Source organism: Mobula birostris, chromosome 19 (genome assembly GCF_030028105.1).
Source record: "Mobula birostris isolate sMobBir1 chromosome 19, sMobBir1.hap1, whole genome shotgun sequence".
Lineage (NCBI taxonomy): Eukaryota > Metazoa > Chordata > Chondrichthyes > Myliobatiformes > Myliobatidae > Mobula > Mobula birostris.
The window spans coordinates 10139431-10158144 of record NC_092388.1 but is presented as its reverse complement, the minus strand read 5'-3'; the positions used below and the strand labels follow the sequence as shown (position 1 = coordinate 10158144).

Genomic DNA, 18714 nt, shown 5'->3' with positions numbered 1-18714 from the left:
CCAGGACCAGCCTATTGGCTCAGGGTGTCTGACCCTCCACGGGAGGAGCTGCAAAGTTCGATGGCCACGGGCAGGAACAACCTCCCGTGACGCCCAGTATTGTATCTCGGTGGAATATGGCCGGAGTCCAACAGCAAAAAGTTCGATATCCAGTCTACAAACACATTCCTCGATCGTAATATGACCAGGATTGCACCATCCGCTGTTAACCAGAACAGCAAGCCCCCAACTCCTTTACGCTTACCGCTCTCAGTGCACTTCCGGTCAGCCCGAACGGTCTGGAAGCCATCCGTGGAAAGGTTTTGATCGGGTATGTCCTCGTGCAGCCACGTTTCAGTAAAACACATGACACTGCTCTCCCGAAATGTTCTCTGACTCCTGGCTAGCGCCGTCAACTCTTCCATTTTATTACCCACCGAACTCCTCTTCTCCGTAAGTCTCTGTTGTCTCGAGCCGGTCCTCTTTCCTCGCCTTTGTGATCCCGCTCTGCATCCTCTGTGAGTTTTCCTCCAGATTTCAGCAGGGGTGTTCGCCGCTCTGTTCGCTAAACCGCAGAGGGAGATCACAAAGACATTGCAGAGACATACAGAGTGTTAGGGTAAATGGTAACTGTGTGTTGCCTCCAGTGTAGGTAGATGATAAAATTAACAGGGACACAAGGTGAATAAATGACAGGGAAAATGACTGTGGAAACAGAATCACGCTGTGAGCAAGCTTACCTTGACAGACCAAATAACCTCCTCCTACATTGGAAAGGAGGTTGAACTTGAAGAGTGTTTCATGGCAGCAAAGAAGGAATTGACTTTGGCTCTTTTAGAAATGCATCTTAATGAACAAGCCATACAAATTTTCCCATACCCACGAATGAATATAATTCACCCTTACTTGTACAGACTAATTATCTAGTCAACTTCATTTATAACTTGTCATCCACATCCTCCGCATCTAATCAATTTCCTCCTGAATCTTTCGTTCTCTTCAAACACTACAGGTTAAGGATTGACACGCACGCTTCCACCGTGCGCCTCCCCCCCCATGTATAGCTACCAATATTTGCTAAATAAAATGAATGATGACATGAAAAAATAAATCACCGGGCAAACACGGAATCTCCAGGGAATATAATTGACTGTGGTAACCGTGCCGCCAAAAAAGGAATAATGAAAGCTATGTTTCAGGGATCGCATTAATATTAATTCCACCATAAAATAGTTTAACACATGTAAGGCAAAAGCTATCCCTGATATTTCTACCTGGGGAGCTATTAGAAATCTGTATCATTGTAAAGCTGACTTGATTTTGGCCTTACATACCGTATTTTAGCATGAAGCTGGAGAAATGCAGTTTTAATTGGGCTGAGACTCTGTGCCTTTGGATATTCAAATACCCCACATATGTTTTTGCTAGCCTGGCAGATATTATCCCCTTAATAAGATGAACACAGAACGCTGAGAAGGATGAGGCTTGTAAACGACATAACAAACACTTTCAGTAATCCGCATGCATTTCATTAACTATTCATTCACGATGTTCCACTTTAATCTCATATTTTTGGTATCTATCCGTCCGAATTATTTTGTGTTGAAAAGGAAGTCTTGCTTTCTGTTTGAAAGGGGAGGGGACAATAAGTAAAATTATGGGGGTGGGTATGCAGAAACACTTAAACCTTGAGAAACAATTTAGTTCTCTTTTACTAACACAAGAGATTCAGCAGATGCTGGAAATCCAGAGTAACCCCACTCAAAATATTAGAGGAACTCAGCAGGTCAGGCAGCGTTTATGGAAAGGAATAAAGAGCTGATGAAGGGTCTTTCAGCTATTTATTCTTCTCCATAGATAATGCCTGACCTGCTGAATTCCTCCAGCATTTTAATTTTCTGTTAGGATAGTTGAGATCAGCAATCCTGCTAGCACAGTTAAAATGCAGAGGCGTAGAGTGTCAGGAAACCTATTGCAGAAAGTTAAAATAAATTCAACCCTTGAATTTTCACAGATCATTCCTACAAAGCCATTTGAGATTTGATGAATGAAATCCAAATGTCAAGGCTGACAAAATGCTGGAGGAACTCAGCAGGTAAGGCAATATCTGTGGAGACTTTGTTTCAGGCTGAGATGGTCCTGGGTTGGATTGTTTTGGATTTCCAGCATCTGCAGAATTTCTCATGTTTATGACAAAATGATGACTTTTTAAGGATAGTGGAAATGTTTGCAAGATTAATAATTTATCTGAAGGATTTCGTATGAATTACTTTGCCTCTCTGAGACAATGTTACATTTTCATAAGAATAGATGCTGCCTGGCCTACTGAGCTCCTCCAGCATTTTGTGCGTGTTGCTCTGGATTTCCAGTATCTGCAGACTTTCTTTTATTTACATTTTTGTGTAGTGTGGCACTACCACCTTGCTAAATGTGACAGACGGCAATGAAACTCGGGCACTGATGAGGTGCTATGGACAACGAACAACTGCACATTATCATCATGTACTGTCCCAATGTGTAACCAGGTACCACACCTTGAAATAAAATAAAAACTCAGTGAAGTTATTATGCATAATAAGCAGAAGGTTACATCAGGCAAGATTGTTTCATCACATCCTATATGCTCAGATGCAATATTACTTCAAAACGTTGCCATGATCCAAGATGAAGTAATTCACTGGTTGAAGTCTCTGACGATCCAGTATCTGGAACCACCATTATCAAGACACTGCAGTTGCATAATTTATAATTTAAAAGATGCACCCCGGTGTTTCATTGAGGTTTCTGTAATATTATCTCATTTAACTTAGGTTTTTACTACAATGCACAAAATAACAGATTGGGAGCACTCAGACCAAAGATGTAGGGGAGACGGAAGGAAAAGATAACAAAGTTGTTTGCTCCATTAAGGATAAACAGAGAGTAAGAGGTGGAGAGTTTCTTAAATGCATCTATTTTAATGCTAGGAGCATTGTAAGAAAGGTGGATGAGAGAGCATGGATTGATTCCTGGAAATATGATGTTTTTGCTATTAGTGAAACATGGTTGCAGGAGGGGTGTGATTGGCAACTAAATATTCCAGGATTTCGTTGCTTCAGGTGTGATAGAATAGGAGGGGCAAGAGGGGGAGGTGCATTGCTTGTCAGAGAAAATATAACAGCGGTGCTCTGGTAGGATAGATTAGTGGACTCGTCTAGGGAGGCTATTTGGGTGGAATTGAGGAATGGGAAAGGTGTAGTGACGCTTATAGGGGTGTATTATAGACTACCTAATGGGGACCGAGAATTGGAGGAGCAAATTTGTAAGGAGATAGCAGATATTTGTAGTAAGCACAAGGTTATGATTGTGGGAGATTTAAATTTTCCACACATAGACTGGGAAGCCCATTCTGTTAAAGAGCTGAATGGTTTGGAGTTTGTCAAATGTGTGCAAGATAGTTTTTTGCAGCAATACATGGAGGTACCAACTAGAGAAGGGGCAGCGTTGGATCTCCTGTTAGGTAATGAGATAGGTCAGGTGACGGAGGTATGTGTTGGGGAGCACTTCAGGTCCAGTGATCACAATACCATTAGTTTCAATATAATTATGGAGAAGGATAGGACTGGACCCAGGGTTGAGATTTTTGATCGGAGAAAGGCTAACTTTGAGGAGATGCGAAAGGATTTAGAAGGAGTGGATTGGGACAATTTGTTTTATGGGAAGGATGTAATAGAGAAATGGAAGTCATTTAAAGGTGAAATTTTGAGGGTACAGGATCTTTAAAAGTTTGAGAGAGCCATGGTTTTCAAGGGATATTGGAAACTTCAGAAAAAGAGAGAGAGATCTACAATAAATATAGGCAGCTTGGAGTTAATGAGGTGCTCGAGGAATATAAAGAATGTAAAAAGAATCTTAAGAAAGAAATTAGAAAAGCTAAAAGAAGATATGAGGCTGCTTTGACAAGTAAGGTGAAAATAAATCCAAAGGGTTTCCACAGTTATATTAATAGCAAAAGGATAGTGGGGGATAAAATTGGTCTCTTAGAGAATCAGAGTGGATGGCTATGTGCGGAGCCAAAAGAGATGGGGGAGATTTTGAACAATTTCTTTTCTTCAGTATTCACTATGGAGAAGGATATTGAATTGTGTAAGATAAAGGAAACAAGAAGGGTAGTTATGGAAAGTATGACGATTAAAGAAGAGGAAGTACTGGCGCTTTTAAGGAATATAAAAGTGGATAAGTCTCCGGGTCCGGACAAGATATTCCCTAGGACCTTGAGGGAAGTTATTGTGGAAATAGCAGGGGCTCTGACAGAAATACTTCAAATGTCATTAGAAACAGGGATGGTGCCGAAGGACTGGCGTGGTTCCATTGTTTAAAAAGGGTTCTAAGAGTAAACCTAGCAATTATCGGTCTGTGAGTTTGACATCAGTGGTGGGTAAGTTGATGGAAAGTATTCTTAAAGATGGTATATATAATTATCTGGATAGACAGGGTTTGATTAGGAACAGCCAACATGGATTTGTGTGTGGAAGGTCATGTTTGACAAATCTTATTGAATTTTTTGATGAGGTTACTAGGAAAGTTGATGAGGGTAAAGTCGTGGATGTTGTCTATATGGACTTCAGTAAGGCCTTTGACAAGGTTCCACACGGAAGGTTAGTTAGGAAGGTTCAATCATTAGGCATTAATATCGAAGTAGTAAAATGGATTCAGCAGTGGCTAGATGGGAGATGCCAGAGAGTAGTGGTGGATAACTGTGTGTCAGATTACAGGACGGTGTCTAGCGGTGTGCCTCAGGGATCTGTACTGGGTCCAATGTTGATTGTCATATATATTAATGATCTGGATGATGGGGTGGTAAATTGGATTAGTAAGTATGCAGATGATACAAAGATAGCTGGCGTTATAGATGCACCGTAGAAAGCATTCTTCTAGGGTGCATCACAACCTGGTATGGAAGTTGTCCTGTCCAAGACCGAAAGAAGCTGCAGAAGGTCGTGAAGATGGTGCAGCACATCACACAAACCAATCTTCCGTCCGTGGACTCACTTTACACCGCACGCTGTCGGAGCAATGCTGCCAGGATAATCAAGGACACGACCCACCCAGCCAACACACTTTTCGTCCCTCTTCCCTCCGGGAGAAGGTTCAGGAGTTTGAAGACTTGTACGGCCAGATTTGGGAACAGCTTCTTTCCAACTGTGATAAGACTGCTGAACGGATCCTGACCCGGATCTGGGCCGTACCCTCCAAATATCCGGACCTGCATCACGGTTTTTTTGTACTACCTTACTTCCCATTTTTCTATTTTCTATTTATGATTTATGACTTAAATTTTTAATATTTACTAATTTTAGCTATTTTTAATATTTTTAATATTTAATATTTGTAATCCAGGGACTGCGAAGCGCAGAATCAAATATTGCTGTGATGAATCGTATGTTCTAGTACCAATTGTTTGGCGACAATAAAGTATAAAGTTGTGGATAATGAAGTAGGTTTTCAAAGCTTGCAGAGAGATTTAAGCCAGTTAGAAGAGTGGGCTGAAAGATGGCAGATGGAGTTTAATGCTGAAAAATGTGAAGTGCTACATTTTGGTAGGACTAATTAAAATAGGACATACATGGAAAATGGTAGGGCATTGAAGAATGCAGTAGAACAGAGGGATCTAGGAATAATGGTGCATAGTTCCCTGAAGGTAGAATCTCATGTGGATAGGGTGGTGAAGAAAGCTTTTGGTATGCTGACCTTTATTAATCAGAGCATTGAGTATAGGAGTTGGGATGTAATGTTGAAATTGTATAAGGCATTGGTGAGGCCAAATTTGGCGTATTGTGTACAGTTTTGGTCACCGAATTATAGGAAAGATGTCAATAAAATTGAGAGAGTACAGAGGAGATTTACTAAAATGTTGCCTAGGTTTCATCTCCTAAGTTACAGAGAAAGGTTGAACAAGTTAGGTCTTTATTCTTTGAAGCGTAGAAGGTTGAGGGGGACTTGATAGAGGTATTTAAAATTATGAGGGGGATAGATAGAGTTGACGTGGATAGGCTTTTTCCATTGAGAGTAGCGGAGGTTCAAACAAGAGGACATGAGTTGAGAGTTAAAGGGCAAAAGTTTAGGGGTAGCATGAGGGGGAACTTCTTTACTCAGAGAGTGGTAGCTGTGTGGAACGAGCTTCTAGCAGAAGTGGTTGAGGCAGGTTCGATGTTGTCGTTTAAAGTTAAATTGGATAGATATATGGACAGGAAAGGAATGGAGGGTTATGGGCTGAGTGCAGGTCGGTGGGACTAGGTGGAGAGTAAGAGTTCGGCATGGACTAGAAGAGCCGAGATGGCCTGTTTCTGTGCTGTAATTGTTATATGGTTAAAACTAGAAAATGCTGATTACTTCTAACATTCTATTTTTGTCCCAGATTTCAGGCATCTGCTGTATTTTTTGCTCTCGACATAAAAATACCTCAAGGATGACATCACCACCAAGATCCCCTTGGATGAGGCATGGCTCAAGCCTATTAGGACAAACTCTATTCAGCAATTCCTACAAGTGACTACATTGGAGCACCATTCGTTAAAGTGCTCTGGCACTTCAAGAAGGCATCCCTGAAGGGTAATTAGTACAATCTTAGAAGCACAGCCCATAGCCTAAATAAAAATAAAAGAAACCATGTAATTTTTATAATATTGATGAAAGTAATTTTGTTATGTTGTATTCAGGGTGCCTCTTATAGCATTCCTAAAATAAACTCACAGCTCTATTCTTTCTAATAGCCACATAACTGCTGAAGGCGGCACAGCAGCATAGAGGTTAGTGTAACATTTTACAGCCACACGATCAGTGATCATGGTTCAATTCCTGGCACTGTCTGTAAGGAGTTTGTACATTCTCCCTGTGACCACCTGGGACTCCTCCGGGTGCTCCAGTTTCCTCCCACATAGCAAAAGTGTAGGGTGTAGTGAGTTGAGGACATGCTATGTTAGCGCCGGAGGTGTGGCAACACTTGTGGGCTACCCCCATCACCTGAAAAGGCCGATTTTAAACACAGTCTACCATGTGAGTTAGAAACCTAAAGCTAGCAAACACAGAAAGGAAAAAAATAAGATACAGGTATGACGCTTCAGTTTATTATTTTGATGTTGGCAGATGAGAAATGTAAATGTAAAGAGAAATGTTACGATGCATGTATCTAGAATCATGGAGCTGTGTAATTACAGTGGATTCTGGATAACTGGGAGGCATTGGATCAGTACATTTTGGACCAATTAAGTGGCTGCTCTAATTGGCCTAAGTTTCATGGAAATAGTTAAAAAGGTATAACAAAGACAAACTGTCACTTAACGGAGTAATAAGTTATGTATTTAAATGAAATACAGAACAAATTAGAATACTACCAATACTACTGGTGATTGTTCATTGTATCCGACGATGACTGGAAACCTGTGTGGGAGAGTTTTTAATTCCGCCACAGGCTGATATTGACCTGGCCCTCAAGGAATTGTACAAGACCATCAACACACTGGAGACTGCACACCCAGAGGCAGCCTTCATCGTCGCTGGTGACTTTAATCAAGCTTTCCTGTCGAAAGTCTCTCTGAAGTTTTGTCAGCGCATCCAGCTAAGCACTCATGGAGATAACACACTTGACCATTGCTACAGTCCCTTCCGCAGTGCTTAGAAAGCTCTCCTTCGCCCAGCTTTTGGAAAACCAGATCACTCTTCGATCCTGCTTTTACCGACGTGCAGGCAGAAGCTGAAACATGAGGAGGCCATTGTTAAAACAGCCCTCTTTTGGTCTGACCAATCGGCCTCCATGCTGCACGACTGCTTCGATGATGTCGATTGGAATGTCTTCCATAATGAGGATGTCTCCAAGTTCACTGATGGAGTCACGTGCTTCATCCGGAAGTGCATCAATGATGTTGTCCCACAGAAATCGGTCAGGGTCTTCTTGAACCAGAAACTCTGGATCAATAGTTCTGTGCGAACAGCACTTACAGCTCGACATTGAGCTGACATCGTTGGCAAATAACTAGAGCTCAAGAAAAGCAGCTATGATCTGTGCAAAGCTATCAAGGCTGCGAAACAACAATATAGAGAGAAGATTGAGTCAAGATTCACAACGAATAGCACACGTGACTTGTGGCGAGGGCTGCATACCATCGAAGACTTCAAAGCCAAACAATGTGGTGCTGCCAACATCGCAGCCTCTCTCCCAGATGAGCTCAATCGCGTTTATGCTCGGTTCGACGTTGCTAACTCTCAGCCTCTGAGAAAAGTCACCGCTACAACCTGCAACCTGGTCATCTCTGAGGCTGAGGTACGAAGATGCTTCCAATGAGTGGACGGTCACAAGGCTGCAGGACTGGACGGCATCCCAGGGCGAGAGCTCAGGATGTGCGCAGCACAAATGGCAAGTGTGTTTACTGATATTTTTAATCTTTCCCTCTCTCAGTGTAAAGTGCCCTCCTGCTTCAAATTATCCACCATTGTCCCTGTACCAAAAAAGACTAAGGTAACATGCCTGAACAACTGGCGTCCTGTCGCACTCACCTCAATAATAAACAAATGCTTTGAGAGGCTGGTCAAGGATTACACCTGCTGCTTGCTACCACCCAGACAACTCGCCTACCAACACAACCGATCGACAGACAATGCAAAAGCCGCTGCTCTACATACCGTCCTTACACATCTGCAGAAGAAGGATGCTTATGTGAGGATGTTGTTGTTGTTGGACTACAGTTCAGCATTCAACACCATAATTCCATCCAGACTCGACAAGAAGCTCAGAGACCTTGGCCTTGACCCTGCCTTGTGCAGCTGGATCCTGACTTCCTGTCAGATTGCTGGCAGGTGGTAACAGTGGTCTCACTCACCTCCAACCCACTGACTCTCAATACAGGAGCCCCTCAGGGCGCCTTGTACTGTGCCCCCTCCTCTACTCCCTGTAAACCCACGACTGTATCACTACCCACAGCTCCAATCTGCTAATTAAATTTGCCGACGACACTACATTGATTGGCCTTATCTCAAACAATAACAAGGTGGCCTTCAGGGAAGAAGTCATCTTTCTAACACAGTGGTGTCATGAAAACAACCTCCTCCTCAATGTCGCAAAAACAACGGAACTGATTGTGAATTACAGGAGGAATGGAGATGGGCTAATCCCTTTTGACATCAATGGATCTGGGGTTGAGAGGGTAAACAGCTTCAAGTTCCTCGGCATCCGCATTACCGAGGATCTCATGTGGTCTGTACACATCAGCTGTGGGGTGAAAAAGACACAACAGTGCTTCTTTCACCTCAGACGGTTGAGGAAGTTTGGTATGAGTCTCCAAATCCTAAGAACTTTCTACAGGGACATAATTGAGAACATCCTGACTGGCTGCATCACTGCCTGGTATAGAAACTGTACCTCCCTTCATCGCAGAACTCTGCAGAGAGTGGTGTGGATAGCCCAGCGCATCTGTAGTTGTGAACTTCCCATGATTCAGGACATTTACAAGAACAGGTGTGTAAAAACAGCCCGTAGGATCATTGGGGACCCAAGTCATCCCAACCACAATCTATTCCGGCTGCTAACATCCAGGAAGCGGTACCGCAGCATAAAAACCAGGACCAACAGGCACCGGGACAGCTTCTTCCACCAGGCCATCAGACTGATGAACTCACGCTGATTTGAGTGTATTCTATATTACATTGACTGTTCTATTAATTATGGCACATTTAGATGGATATGTAACATAAAGATTTTTACTCATGTATGTGAGGGATGTAAGAAATAAGACGAGTAGACATCACAAACTGGGGTCTTCCTTCGTTGCAGTGGATGACCATGACTTCTTTGCCTTGTCATGCCCCTTGCTCTCCACAGAGCGTTGCAGAACTACCTTCCTGGCCGCCGGATCACACTGCAGATCTCATCCACCCAGTCCGCCGGAGCTGACTTCACATACTAGAACAGACGACGTGTCCATATCTCACCGGGGTACCCTCACCTGGCTTAGCTCACCTGTCGAAGCAGTGTATTGGGGTGTGGCTGCTGTTGCATGCAATCAGCTACGTGGACCACAGGTGAGAGCTGAGTGTCTGCTGGGGACCAAAGGTATTATTCAATACCTTCAAATTCTACCTTGACGAATTGGTGAAATTGTTTCATTTTCACTCCTGGTTGTTTCCGATGTTTCCAAGTCTGAATGCTTGAAGCCACAGAAAGAAAAACAGTTCTGAATTGCCTTACTGCATTATTGATCCACTTGGGATCAATAAAGTAATATTATTATTATTTTGCCAACTATCATTGTCCCAAAAAACAGTACTTTTTGAACACAAATGCACACAAGTGACACTATTTAGAAACGGTTTGCTCTAAGCATGGTGTAGGGTCTGACGGCCACACGATATGCATGCGACTGAAGCGCGTTAGAATCTGTTCAGCAACAGTCTCCTGTCCCAATTAAGCAGTATAGTGTCCCAAATAAACAAAAAGAATCCCAAACTTCCTTCAAACTAAAGATGCAGCCATGGGCACCCATATGGGTCCCAGCTATGCCTGCCTTTTCGTTGGCTATGTAGAACAGTCCATGTTCCAAGCCTATACTGATATCCATCCCCCACTTTTCCTTCGCTACATCGATGACTGCATTGGCGCTGCTTCCTGCATGCATGCTGAGCTCTTTGACTTCATCAACTTTGCCTTCAACTTCCACCCTGCCCTCAAATTTACCTGGTCCTTTCTGACACCTCCCTCTCCTTCCTTGATCGCACTGTCTCTGTCTCTGGGGGCAGCTTATCTACTGATGTCTACTATAAGCCCACGGACTCTCACAGCTACCTGGACTATTCCTCTTCCCACCCCGTTACTTGTAAAAATGCCATCCCCTTCTCACAATTCCTCCATCTCCACCGCATCTGCTCTCAGAATGAGGCTTTTCATTCCAGGATGAAGGAGATGTCTTCCTTTTTTAAAGAAAGGGGCTTCCCTTCCTCCACCATCAACTCTGCCCTCAAATGCTCTCACCCCATCCTCCCGCCACCCCACTAGGGATAGGGTTCCACTTGTCCTCACCTACCACCCTACCAGCCTCCGTGTCCAACATATAATTTTCTGTAACTTCCGCCATCTCCAACGGGTTCCCACCACCAAGCACATCTTTCCCTCCCCCCCACTTTCTGCTTTCTGCAGGGATCGCTCCCTACGCAACTCCCTTGTCCATTCGTCTCCCCCATCCCTTCCCACCGATCTCCTTCCTGGCACTAATCCTTGTAAGTGGAACAAGTGCTACACCTGCCCTTACACTTCGCCCTCACCACCACTCAGGGCCCCGGACAGTCCTTCCAGGTGAGGAGACACTTCACCTGTGAGTCTGCTGGTGTGCTATACTGTGTCTGGTGCTCCCAGTGAGGCCTCCTATATATTGGTGAGACCTGATGCAGACTGGGAGACTGCTTCGCTGAACACCTATGCTCTGTCCGCCAGAGGAAACAGGATCTCCAAGTGGCCACACATTTTAATTCTACATCCCATTCCCATTCCCATATGTCAATCAATGGCCTCCTCTACTGTCAAGATGAAGCCACACTCAGGTTGGAGGAACAACGCCTTATATTCCGTCTGGGTAGCCTCCAACCTGATGGCATGAACATTGATTTCTCTATCTTCCGTTAATGCCCCTCCTCCCCTTCTTACCCCATCCCTAATTTTTTTTTCTCTCTTTCCCTCTCACAATAACTCCTTGCCTGTTCTCCATCTTCCTCTGGTGCTTCCCTCCCCCTTTCTTTCTTCCAAGGCCTTCTGTCCTATGATACTCCCCCTTCTCCAGCCTTATATCCCTTTTGCCAATCAACCTCCCAGCTCTTAGCTTCATCCCCCCCACTCCTGTCTTCTCCTTTCATTTTGGGTCTCCCCCTCCCCTTTCCACTTTCAAATCTCTTACTATCTCTTTTTCCGTTAGTACTGATGAAGGGTCTCGACCCGAAACGTCAACTGTACCTCTTCCTAGAGATGCTGCCTGGCCTGCTGCGTTCCACCAGTACTTTGTGTGTGTTGCTTGAATTTTCAGCATCTGCAGATTTTCTTGTGTTTGTGTTTTTAAAAAGAATCGCAGATATTTTCTAGATTTGTCATTGTTCCTTTAGAGTTGTCCTAAATAGGCAGCTTCTCCAATTAATCAATGGTCCAGTTAACTGGAATTCACCGTATATAGCACAGAAATAGACCCTTCAGCCCAACTGGTTAATATTGACCAAGGTGTCTTCCTGAGCTGGTCCTATTTACCTGCATCTGGGCCGAAAGCTTTGCTATCCCGAGAACTTGTCCAAATGTCTTTTAAACACTGTAAATTATACCTGTCTCTACCACTTCCTCTGGCAGTTCATTCCATATACACACCAACATTTGTGTAAAAAAACCCACTTCTTAGATTCCCTTTAAATCTTTCCCCTCTCATCTTAAACCAGTGTTCCTAACCTTTTATATGCCACGGACTCTTGTCATTAATTGAGGGGTCTGTTGTCCCCAGGTCGGGAATCCATCTTAAACCTATCTCCTCCAGTTTTAGACTCGCCTATGTTGAGAAAAAGACTGTGACAATCCATCTTATCTATGCTTGTCATGATATTGTAAACCTCAATGAGATCACATCTCTCCCTTCTTCACTCCAGGGGAAAAAAGAAGATTCCTACCTTATCTAGTCCCTTTGTATAATCAGAATCAGGTTTAATATCACCGGCATATGTCATGAAATCTGTTGTCTTTGCTGCAGCAGTACAATGCATAATAATAGGAAAAAAGACATGAATTACAGTAAGAGTGTGTGTGTGTGTGTGTGTGTGTGTGTGTGTGTGTGTGTGAGAATGCATGTTCAGTTCAGTTTTGTTTATTGTCATTTAGAAATGCATGCATTAAAAAATGATACAACGTTCCTCCAGAATGATATCACAAGAAAACACAGGACAAACCAAGACTAAAACTGACAAAACCACATAATTATAACATATAGTTACAACAGTGCAAAGCAATACCATAATTTGATAAAGAGCAGACCATATATAAAATAGTTAATGGGTTCATGGGTTCAATGTCAGATGGCAAAGGGGAAGAAGTTGTTTCTGAATCATTGAGTGTGTGCCTTCAGGTTTCTGTACCTCCTTCCTGACGGTAGCAATAAGAACAAAGCATGACCTCCAATTGCAACCACCAATATCATCCTCCAAATCCAATTCTGTACATTAATATAATTAAATAATTACAACCTGTTAACAGTACGAGGAATAACTGCAACTTCTATTAGGTTTTTTTGGGGGGGGGGGGAGAGGAAGGAGATTTTTCAAAGAAAGTCATCAAAAAAATTGAATAATGCAACCCCTACTAAGAGAACAATCCATTGCAGCTAGCGATGCTAATGATATTCAGCTCAGTCAGAGGTCTTATAAAAATATTTGTAGGTTTTTTGACAAGTTGCTGGTAAGCCTTAACTAATTTTCACTTGTTTTGTTACTTGATTTACCACTTAGATATCTGTTGTAAAATTAGAGCCCATTAGCAAATAACTTTCAACAAGCATCTGAGTTCAAAAACGCTACTGTTGATTCAGTAAGGGTTCTACAGCTACAAGGAGAGAGTAATGCCATGATTTAGGAGTTAGGTTAATGTTGTCTTATAAATAATTAGAGCTCTGTACCAATTCCCAATTATAAATGCAAGGAGGCAGAGCAGCTCTGCTGGAACACAGCTGCCAGGGAAGTGTGACAAACTATTGCAAATATAACAGCTGATACAAACAAATATCTTTTGAATTAACTGCCCTCTCAACTTCTGTTCATTAACCCTTTTTTATATGCTTGCACTTAGGGAAAGAAATCATTTCTCCATGACATAATGCAAAATCATATTAACTTGCATTCCACGACAGAACGCAAAACCATGTTACTTTGCACTCAATGTCCGTAAGACCAAGAAATTGATTGTAGCCTTCAGAAAGGGGACATTGAGGGAACACATCAGTCCTCATTGAGGGATCAGTGGTGGAAAGGGTGAGCAATTTCAAGTTCCTAGGTGTCAACATCTGGGCCTAACATATTGATGCAATTACAAAGGACAGATAGCAGCAACTACATCTCATTAGGAAATTTGTTATGTCTCCAAAGAATAGCAAATTTCTACAGATGTACCATGGAGAGCATTCTAACTGGTGGCATCAGGGTTCGGTATGGAGGGGCCACTGCCCAGGATCGGAAAAAGCTGCAGAGGGTTGTAAACACAGCCAGCTCCATCATGGGGACTGAGGACATCAGCGTCAAAGACTTCTTCAAATGGCGATGCTTTAAACAGGCGGCATCCATTATTAACGACCCCTGCCACCTTCTCATTACTACCATCAGAGAAGTAGTACAGGAGCCTGAAGACACACACTCAATGTTGTAACCATATAACCATATAACAATTTCAGCACGGAAACAGGCCATCTCAGCCCTTCTAGTCCGTGCTGAACTCTTACTTTCACCTAGTCCCACCGACCTGCACTCAGCCCATAACCCTCCATTCCTTTCCTGTCAGGTATTTTCTGGACAGATAGCTATTGTAGGAACAGCTTCTTCTCTCCCACCATCAAATTTCTGAACAGACAATGAACCCATGAACATTATCTCACTACTTTTGCTCTCTAATCACACTATTTATTTAATTTTCTTAATATATATTTCTTATTGCAATTTACAGTATATTTTATGTATTGCACTCTACTGCTGCTGCAAAATGACAAACTTCACGACTTAAGTCAGTGAAAATAAACCTGATTTGGATTCTGATTCTTTATAAACTTTGCTGGTCACCGATCTGCCTCACACTAACTGTGTAGCTTTATTTCAATACTTCTTATTGTATCCTTAAGTGCAGGTTGGGGGCCTTTCTTAAACTATGATGTGTCAGCACTTACAATACAGATGTGGTTAATTAGACCCAAACAGAAGGTGGAAAATAAACAAAATTAGCTATAGATTCTGCCTATACCAGTGACAGTGTTTTGCATACCAAATATGAACTACAATCGATTGGGACAGTAAGTTTCAGAACCAGTCGTTCACAGGTTTATTACAGATAAGGAAGGGCATTAGTAAGTTTGTAATCTGAGCGATCTTAAATAATAAGAACTGAGATCATGGTAAGCGTTAGCTCCTGATTCACCCTGTACTGTGCTGTAATGTTTTATGGTCTATGATTGACTTGGGTTGTTAATTTTTAGGTTAAAATGTCACACAACACTGTGGGCCAAGGGGCCGTTACTATCAAGCAACACACAAAAATGTTGAGGCTCCAGTCGGACTTGAACTCGCGAACTTGTGGTTTGCAAGACCAGTGCTCTAATTCTTGAGCTATGGCACCTCCTGCTACTATGCTGCAATTTTCTAGCATATCTGCAATGCAGTTAGATCGTAAGACATAGGGGCAGACTAAGACCATTCAACCCATCAAGCCTGCTCTGCATCATGACTGATTTGTTATCCCTCTTAACACCATTCTCCCGCCTTTTCCCTGTAACCTTTGACATCCTTACTAATCACAAACATAGTAACTTCCATTTTAAATATACCTAATGACTTGACATCCACAGCCATTTGTGGCAATGAATTCTACTGATTCACTGCTCTCTGGCTAAAGAAATTCCTCCGCTTCTCTATTCTAAAGGGATGTCCCTTTATTTTGAGTCTGTGCCCTCCGGTCCTTGACTCCCCCACTATAGGAAACACTTTTTTCCATTTCCACTCTATTTAGGCCTTTCAATATTCAAGAGGTTTCAATGAGATCCACACCATTTCCCTCCCAAATCTTTTCTCCTCACCCAGCTGGGTTCTTTTGCCCTCTGATTTATGTTTTAACAGGTTTTAGGTATTATTATTATATGTTAAATACAATGTTACAGGTGTATATGAAAAATAAAACGAGTTCAAAAGAGTCCTGAAGTGTCGGAATGTCGGGCTGAAACATAGACTGATTATTCTTTTCCATAGATGCTGCCTGACCTGTTGAGTTCCTCCAGCATTTATGTGTGTTGCTTCAAAGATCTGAGTAGGACAGTTTATTTATAATATATATATATAGGAAATTACAAAAACTAGCGATGTCCAATATTACTTCTGAAAAGTTTGAGTTTTCCAAGAAAGCAGTAATAGCCTCTTTGCATGATATGACATCGCAGTTTTTTTCCTTGTAACTGTTTGTTTAATATAGTTTTTCAAAAACATTTAACATACGTCAGACTGAGCAGCAACAATTTGTTCTCCAAGCTGCTTATCAATTAAAAATACTACAACATTACCCCAAAGTGCAACAAAGTGACGAAGACAATTACCTTTTGATAACCATCAGACCTCTGTATGTATTAGTAGCAGTTCAAAATATTCTTTGTTTTCCTCACGTTACCAGAAAAGATGATTTGAAGAGCTTTTGATTGATGAAGTTGACAGCCATTATTACAGCAATGAGGGTGTCATGCATATGTCCTCCCGATAACTTTCAAGCAAATGCTGATGGTGGATAACACAGTGTGTGCAAAAAAGTCAGACACAGGATTTTTAAAATGAGCAATGAATCCTCTTTATCTTCTTACTATTGAAGCAGCACCATCAGCTGCACAAGGCATTATATTTTCTAGTGGAATATTGTTTTCCAAGAAACTTATGATTGTGTGGCTAAGCACAGCTCCAATACCATATTCAGGTTTGCTGACAGCACCATTGTTGTAGCTCATTCAAAGTTGCGGATGAATCAGCAATTAGGAGGGAGATTGAAAACCTGGCTGAGAGAGAGGTGCCACAGCAACAAGCTCTTACTCAATGTCAGCAAGACCCAGGAGTTAATTATTGACTTCAGGAGGAAGAAACTAGAGGTCCATGAGCCAGTCCTCATCTGAAGATCAGAGGTGGAGAGGGTCAGCACCTTTAAATTCCTCAGTGTCATCATTTCTGAGGATCTGTCCTAGGCCCAGCACATACAGTAGGTGCAATTACAAAGAAAGCACGTGCCTCTACTTCCATAGGAGTTGACGAAGATTTCCCATGTCTTCTAAAACTCTGACAAACTTCTATGGATGTGTGGTGGAGAGGATATTGACTGGCCGCATAACAGCCTGGTTCGGAAACACCAATGGCCTTGAATGGCGAATCCTACAAAAAATTGGAGATACGGCCCAGTTCTTCACAGGTAAAAACCTCCGCACCATTGAGCACATCTATGCAAACTGTTGTTGCAGAAAAGCAGCATCCATCATCAGGGACCCCCACCACTCAGACCATGCTCCCTACTCACTGCTGCCATCAGGAAGAAGTACAAAAGCCTCAGGACTCACACCATCACTTTCAGGAACAGTTACTCCCCTCAACCATCAGGGTCTTGAACCAAAGAGGATTAACTTCACTCAACTTCACTTCTCCCACCATTGAAATGTTCCCACAACCTATGGACTCACTTTTAAGGACTCCTCATCTCATGCCCGTCCTCTCTCCCTTCCTTCCTGTATTTGCACAGTTTGTTGTCTTCTGCACATTGACTGAATAACCACGTTGGTGGGGTCTTTCATTGATTCTATTATGAATTTATTGAATATGCCTGCAAGAAAAAGAATCTCAGGGCTGTATATGGTGACATATATGTTCTTTGAAAGTAAATCTACTTTGAACTTTGAAATAGATCTTTCTTCAAAATTTTCGCCAAAAATAGTTCCACCTTTGGTATCTGTCTTAAGCTTTCAGGCAAAAAGTATTTCCTCATAAAATAAAACTAGCTTTTTAGGCAGTATTTCTAAAAAATAATTTAATTTCTTAAGGAAGTATTTTTAAATAACATTATTATATATGCAAATTCTTTGTAGCAATAAAGAGCATTTATTCACTATGAAAAGCGAACTGAGCTTCCTCTCAAAATATGATAAATAACAGGGACATAGTGGAAGTTGTAGTGGTAGAGAGTGATGCAGTGGTAGACATCACATATTCTCACCTCTCTGCAGTTTAGCTGTTTCTGGCAGATAGCTCCACTGCAGTAGCTGCAGCCATCATGCCATGCTCTGTAAGTCTTAAAACATGCACAGGTCAGTGGAAGGCAAATGGAACCAGCCTCCTGCTGTATACCCACTGACTGGCCTTGCTGCAGGCAGCCCTGCCCAATCTGCAGTTTGTGATTTGGGAATGGACGTGGAGTGGGGCTCAGCGGGCCGCCCTGCAGGGGGTGAACAGTGATTTACGCGTGGTCAAACAGGAGCAGAGATAACAACTGACATGCCACAATACCCCATCCCCACCCACAAACACCGTCTAAGCTGTTTTGCTGCCTTATTTGCATCATCTAGCATATTTTCCCATTCATTTCATTCAGGGTTCTAACTAAATTACATATATTCATTTATTTTTTATTTTTAAATTTTAGTAATATTTCATTAAAACAGTGAACTTATCATGGCCCGTTCAGAAGCTCCCCTGGCCCCCAGTTTCTTGTTTTTTACTTGATGCCCCTATGAAATCTGACATGACCCTCTGTGGGGCCATATGGCCCACGGTGAGAACCATGTTTCCAGGTAATCAAATGTTCAGTAAGGCATTTATCTCCAATTTCAAAAATGCAAAATAATTCTGAATATACACTACTCCTCCAATAGAAACCGTGATCTTCCTGTGATGTTTAATCTGTTTACTTTTAGCGTGTATTTGTATAACACCTTCAAAATATTAAATGCATCTTAAGTCACATTACATTAATTTATT

General features: G+C 42.2%; 1 protein-coding gene across 5 annotated transcripts in view; it reads right to left on the bottom strand.

Annotated features, from left to right (window-relative positions):
* The window catches only part of jazf1b (JAZF zinc finger 1b), a 249902-nt gene that overhangs the window by 50183 nt on the left and 181005 nt on the right, over positions 1–18714 (bottom strand). For 4 of the 5 annotated variants that reach the window (XM_072283203.1, XM_072283206.1, XM_072283207.1 and 1 more), the window contains one exon: positions 245–544. The exons of the other annotated variant lie outside the window; for it this stretch is intronic. In XM_072283203.1, the coding sequence (XP_072139304.1) occupies positions 245–544 (300 nt within the window). The remainder of the gene's footprint in view (positions 1–244; positions 545–18714) is intronic. 5 annotated transcript variants of the gene reach the window in all.